The 6,225-nt window shown below is 36.4% G+C and overlaps 1 protein-coding gene across 1 annotated transcript; it reads right to left on the bottom strand.

Annotated features, from left to right (window-relative positions):
- Positions 1-676: 676 nt before the first annotated feature.
- On the bottom strand, positions 677-5,741 carry LOC143581608 (pyruvate dehydrogenase (acetyl-transferring) kinase, mitochondrial-like). Its single transcript, XM_077064360.1, has 6 exons — positions 5,450-5,741; positions 4,671-4,929; positions 4,408-4,588; positions 3,261-3,408; positions 2,962-3,175; positions 677-1,278 (listed from the first exon to the last, which is right to left on the bottom strand). The coding sequence occupies exons 1-6, from the start codon at positions 5,699-5,701 to the stop codon at positions 1,220-1,222; spliced, it is 1,113 nt and encodes a 370-aa protein (XP_076920475.1). The 5' UTR covers positions 5,702-5,741; the 3' UTR covers positions 677-1,219.
- Between the last annotated feature and the right edge of the window lie 484 nt (positions 5,742-6,225).

Genomic DNA, 6,225 nt, shown 5'->3' with positions numbered 1-6,225 from the left:
GAGTAAACAAGGTTAGAGATTGAACGATTAAAAATCCGAGCACTTGTTTCTTGAACTTATGTTGAAGGAGAGAATCTGAATTATCTCAAGCACGAGAAACGTTGGGTGAAACGAATAAAGAAATCTTGAATCTGAAAACGGTTATAAGCGATAAAGAAAACAAGCTTATTGAAACAACGGTGATAAATGAGAGACAAACAGGTTGAAAAGATCATACATGACCTGCACGGTACAAATACGAAGCAGTCTGAAGCTGCAAATGTCGTACAAAGGATTTTTAACCTTACAAATAAAGTGGTAAGTTGTGTTGAACACGAAGGCGGGATTTGAAACTGAAGTAGATGTTTTGATGGGGAACATTAAGGTTACGGGAAGTGGAAGTTTTGCAGGCAAAACGAGCTCTTGCATATAAAGAAAACGAGGTTAACACAGTTTTTAGAAAAACTGAATGAAGAAAGAACTGAGTCAAGATGCTGATGATCTGAGGAAGCTTTATGCAATGGGCCAAGGTGAGGAAAGCATTGATGAGCGCTGATGTTTAAAAACCAGCAAATATATAGAGTTTGCAACAAGTGCACTTGAGAAACTGGCATAGATGAGCTTAGCTCTTACATACAACTGAAAATGAGTGTTGTGTTGAGCAGAAGACCAAAGTGGCTTGGTTTCCGGATTTCACTTAAAAGGACTATACAAGAGGCGGGGAGTGCTGGTGACGTTATCCGGTAAGTTTTGAATGTGTGTATGATAAGTATTCAATGGAGAGTCAAGGTCAAAGAGCATGTAACAAGTATACAAATTTAGCCATATAACAAGTATGTAGATTTACCTAAAGCGCACGCGATTGTGTCAAAAACTCAAATAGATGTTTTCGATATTAGAAGCTTTTAAACGCTTGCCTTTCATTTCGTATTCTATATACGGTTAGATTTTGGCTTCTCACATGCAGTAATGAAGCTAGTCCATTTTAAATCCTGCACCACATACTCGTTACAAATATGTCCATTACATTGATACCTTGAATACTGTGATTGATACCTTTGTTGGCATATCAACTTTGAATATGACATGCTTATTTATGTCTTGCTCGAAATATTAACCACCCATGTCATTACGACACCAACCTAATTATGGGTCTACGAAGTCTCCTCGATAATGAATTGCAAGGTAATCTCAGCAAGGCATTACAAACTCATTTACATCTTTCAAGGGAAATTAATTATCATGGCAATGGCTCTTGTGAATCTCCCAAACGAGACAAATGAAGATATGCATCTGTTCCTGCAAAAACATAACAAAACTCTTTAATTAATTAATGACTTGTATAACTTAGGTAGCGTTTGGTATTCAGTAATCACATGGGGAATGGAATGATTCATTGCTTGGGAATGAAAAATATGGTGTTTGGTTGCTCAATTGAATGGAATCATCCATTACACATGAAATCCCATTCCATCAAAATCATTCCTTCCCACCCCCTTCTTTTTTTTTTCATTCCATTCCTCATTCACCATACTTTCTCAACATCACCACCTAACAACATCAACCACCACCACTACCATAGCCAACACCACCACCTGCCGCCACCGCCACCTTCGCCGTATCCACCACCACCTCCGACACCACCACCACCACCGCCGTCGCCACCACCACCACCTTACCACTAGCGCTACCACCGCCACCACGCCGCCGCCGCCACCATTGTCACCGTAACCAGCACAATCATTTCCACCGTAACCACTGTAACCATTGTCACTGTCGCCGCCTGACTATTACCGCCACCACCACCTGACCTCAACCACCGTTGCCACCACCCTACCATCGCCATCACTACCAATGCTACCATCGCTTGACCACCGCCACTCCTCCCACCACCACCACCATAATCACCGCCCTTGACGCTTGACTGCCACTACCACCACCGTCGCCACCACCATTTTGGTTGTCGGAGCTACCAACACCACCACCGTCGCCTTTTTTTTTCTTTTGTAAAATAATTTACTCCGAGAAAAAAATGTTTTTATTATTTCTATTTCATTCTTATAATTTTTTTGGATACCAAACAACATTAACTAATGATTCATTTTATTCCCATAGGTTAACCAAACAAGACAAATGAATAGTAATGATCCATTTCATTCCCTTGTTCATTCCATTCCTTCTCCCATTCCATTCTCCCTTCATTCCATTACCTCCAACCAAACATACCCTTACTAATTATCTTTTTTCAGTCAAAATTCTAAGACAATTTCAGGTCAACCCAACACGTTTTGAAAATGTTTGTGTTATAGGTTTACCCAATCTTATTCGACCCCTACAAGAAAACTTTACCTGGTTTGACCTGTTACCCAACCCACACAACCAACTCATTTTGCAACCTCATAATATAAAAATATAAAACTTAGTAAATCACGAGGTTCGCATTTTGTAAAGGTTTTGGCCCCTGACACTAACTCTGTTAGATTTTGTTGTTAAGTTAGAGGGTATTTCTGTCACTTCAAATTTAAGAGACTAATTATGTAATCGTTCAATATTCATAGGTTTGTTTGCGTAATTAACGTAAGATAATAAATAACAGTATAAAAATTAGTATCTAGTTTATGTAAACATAAATAATTTTTTCCATGTGTTTGATCTTTGATGTAATTTATCAAGATTTAAAGCTAAACTGATATAATTATGGTGGCAATAATTATTTAGTAAAATATAAATCAAATGAGCAAACTTAGGGACCAAAATACTAAACAGCAACATAAATAGTCCCTTAAATATGAAATTACCAAAATTCTAACTTAACAGAAAAATCTAACAGAGTTGGTGTTTGATACCAAAACCGTTACAAAATGCAAAGCTCATGGACCAAAATAGTTAAAAGATTCCTTCATGGACTGAAAGGGTTAAACATGTCAAACCCCAGGGACCAAAATAGTAATTTACTTTAAAATTTAATGAAATTAAATATACCATAGCCTTCCATGGAGATAATTTGCAAATCTCCTCCAAAATAACGAGCATACAATCGGCTAATCGGAAGACCAAAACCATAACCCGCCATTGTTGCCACCTCTGCAGTCCCGAGATCTGCCCGCTCATCAAGTGGATTTTTGGCAGTACTGTAGAGATATGTAAATATTCTAGGTAGACCACTTCTTGGTATTCCACCACCCTCATCAGATATCTACAACACACCCAATATTTTAACTATGTTGCCATATGATTAATTACAGACAAAATGATCTATTAAACATTTAAACTCAACATGCCTTTATCGTAACATCTTCCAACCCATCTGCAACTATTATTCTTATAGGTGGTGCAATTTTGTCTGAGTCCATAAACCGCTCCTCAACCGCACGCAGTGAGTTTTTAACTAGCTCAAACACCATCACATGCAAGTGGTTTGGAACATATCTGTCACAGGTAAACAAACCAAGGCATGTATATATTAATCTATTAGGTTAGAAATCTGTGTATTGTACGGGTTGAATAAAAGAATTATTAAATAACTAGTAATTAACATTTAGAAATTACAGTTGGTAATGAACAAAGAAAATATAATTAGTTACTATATAAAATATATTATGTTTTTGTTACTATAAATACAAAGGGATGAAATAAGAGAAGCGGGAAAAACAGTCTTGAGCTCACAGAATTGTGGCACATGACTCAACCAAAATTTTATTTATTAGATTAATAGAGTAGATTAAATCTAACCAGCAGAAGTTTAAGAGTAAACTGTAAAAGTCGGGTGAGCATGAAAGTGTAAAAAAACAAACCGAAATAATCGAACTCGAACAAAAACTGAAGGTTTGCTTTTATGTTTTTGTAAAAAACCAAACTGAGCTTCTGGATTTTCATTTTTTATTTTGACTTTTAAGTAATTCATAAGAATTTAATAAATAGAGTAGCCCAAATATTTTAGTCCAAATGTATAATAATCAATTAATTATTAGATTAACAACAAGAATTAGGCCCAAATTCATTTTTGGCCTTTTTTCCGGCTCCAAAACTTCAAACCCAAATGGCAAAACCGTAAAACCGAACCCAAACTGAAAATCGAAAGCGTACAGTTTTCAAAACCGAATTTCAGTTTTTAGTTCAGTTTAAACCCAAGATTGACTCATGCACACCCCTAGTGAAAGTGAAATATGGATGGGACGGTTAAGGAGTCATCTTTTAATACAGGTTGAAGTAGTCCTGCATATTCATATATGAATAATTAACATTTTTTATGATTATAATCTAATCTATGAATAAAATGGTTTTAAAAGGTTATAAGAATCAAGGGTAAACTTTGGGAAACTTTCAACCCTTCTGGCTTAGATATTTTATCCATCCCGTTTTGAGATAAAACACAACAAAAGGAAAACCATAAGTGAACTGTTAATAAGCAGTTGAGAGAAAACATACGGGAATGTGAAATCAGGGTCACCATAGACTTTAACCTCAGGTGCACTTCCATACTCACGTAAACAAAGAGAACGTGCATCCTCGCTGGCATTTCTTGCCACATCAACTGGAGACATTTTTGTATGTATGTAACCTATTCTATCCGGTTGTGGATTCGGTTCATGCATAGCCACATGCTGCCCTAATAAACAGTAACAACAAAGTTTGGATGTGATTATTATTTGTTATTGAAAAACCAATATTATAAGAAAGAGTCAACTAACCAATTAGCATTCTTATCCCGATTCTTGACATATAAAAGCGATCAAGAAACTGGTGGATATCGTCTAGGTCCTTGTAATCAAGTTTGGGGTCTAGATCTTTCTTCAACTGTTGAACTCCTAGAGCCATGGTGGGGACCACGTTATTGTGTCGCACTTTGATTAAATTTATCATTTTTGTAAAGTCTTGCTCGTCGTTTTTGTCTTTTATGTCAGGAAATGATCGAAGGTCACGAAAAGAGTCCAAATACCAATCTCTCACCTTGCAAGTCATAAACAGATGAAATCACTTGTTCAAATGTTAGCCAAAACGACACTGTCACATTGGAAAACGGTGAAGAAAATTCATATAAAACTAAACTAGCTTTTGACACGCAATAATGCTACAGGGCTTGAAACTTATAGCAACACAATTTTGATACCTATAAGAATCAAAGATTATAAAGCCCAATATTATTAAAGCAAACAGAGAAGTACTATTTATGTCACGTTGTGTAAAAGAAACTAGTTGCTTTTCAATAGAAGCTGCAGATGAGTTTTATCCACATAATATTTGAAAAGGTAGTTAGGTATAATCATATTGTAAGATCGTTAAAAAGATATAAGCAACTTGTTTGTTGTTGACATTAAGTAGTAATCAAGTATCCTCCCAAAATTGAAGTGATTCTTAACACATGAAATCCTTAAGAAATTTGAATTGAAGTAATTCTTTCTAATCAATCAATCAATCAACAAACAAAACCTAATTAAATATGAAATGACAATTGAATGAATAATTATACTTTGAGGATAGCAGGCTTTTCAGATAAGCCGTAGGGCAGGGACTGGAGCTCAATGGCTCGCCTAGCGATCCTGATTGGAAGCTCCTTGTGGAGAAACTGAGCGGCTAGAATGAGATTGCGGTCCGTGAACCTGGACCCGAACTCCAGCATGTAACGGAGGCTCACGCCGGTCTGCTTCATAGACCCCCATCGCTGCACCTCCTCGATCAGACTCTTCGAGAATGACTCGTAAAGCCTAGTCTTGGCGGCCATATATCACAAATTCACAACCACAACCACAACCACAACCACAAATAATAATAATGGATGAAGATACATCCACATAACAAACAAACAAACAAACTAACTAACTCACTCACTTTAGTGAGAGAGAGGTTGATTTTCTTTGTGTAAGTTAATTATATTAGCGTACGTTCCTCCTTTGGGTAACTGTTTAATCATTCTGACTAATTAATTGTACCCGTATGGACACCCCATTGCCACGTCACTCACACTTTCTTGGGTTTTTTTTTCTACTTTTCGATGTAAACTGAATATTCATCTTACACTAAAGATATCCTATATATTTATTCCTGTTTTAGTGTAACTAGTTGTTAGAGAGCATATAAATAATCTATCTGTGCTTGAATCCTATAATATCATCATGTTTTCCTATTAGTGGTATACACTTGTTGGAATCGAACAAAGACTCTTCCATAAAGTTCTCATTGAATTATTGTCAAATGCGTGGTTCGGACTATCGTACATCCTACCTAAAGATGTACAAATAATAAAAA

This window comes from Bidens hawaiensis, unplaced genomic scaffold (genome assembly GCF_021521415.1).
Source record: "Bidens hawaiensis isolate Kalapana, Puna unplaced genomic scaffold, B.hawaiensis_p1.1 tig00031111_1, whole genome shotgun sequence".
NCBI lineage: Eukaryota > Viridiplantae > Streptophyta > Magnoliopsida > Asterales > Asteraceae > Bidens > Bidens hawaiensis.
The sequence above is the reverse complement of the archived record's forward strand: the minus strand, read 5'-3'. Positions and strand labels throughout refer to the sequence as shown.

Bases quoted from the DNA above. Each gene is read 5' to 3' on its own strand.
- LOC143581608 (XM_077064360.1), bottom strand. From the start codon at position 5,701: ATGGCCGCCAAGACTAGGCTTTACGAGTCATTCTCGAAGAGTCTGATC. The intron at 4,930-5,449 runs GTATAATTATTC...ATGACTTGCAAG, and splicing joins AAAAGCCTGCTATCCTCAAA to GTGAGAGATTGGTATTTGGA. The intron at 1,279-2,961 runs GTATATTTAATT...ATGTTTTTGCAG, and splicing joins TATCTCCATGGAAGGCTATG to GAACAGATGCATATCTTCAT.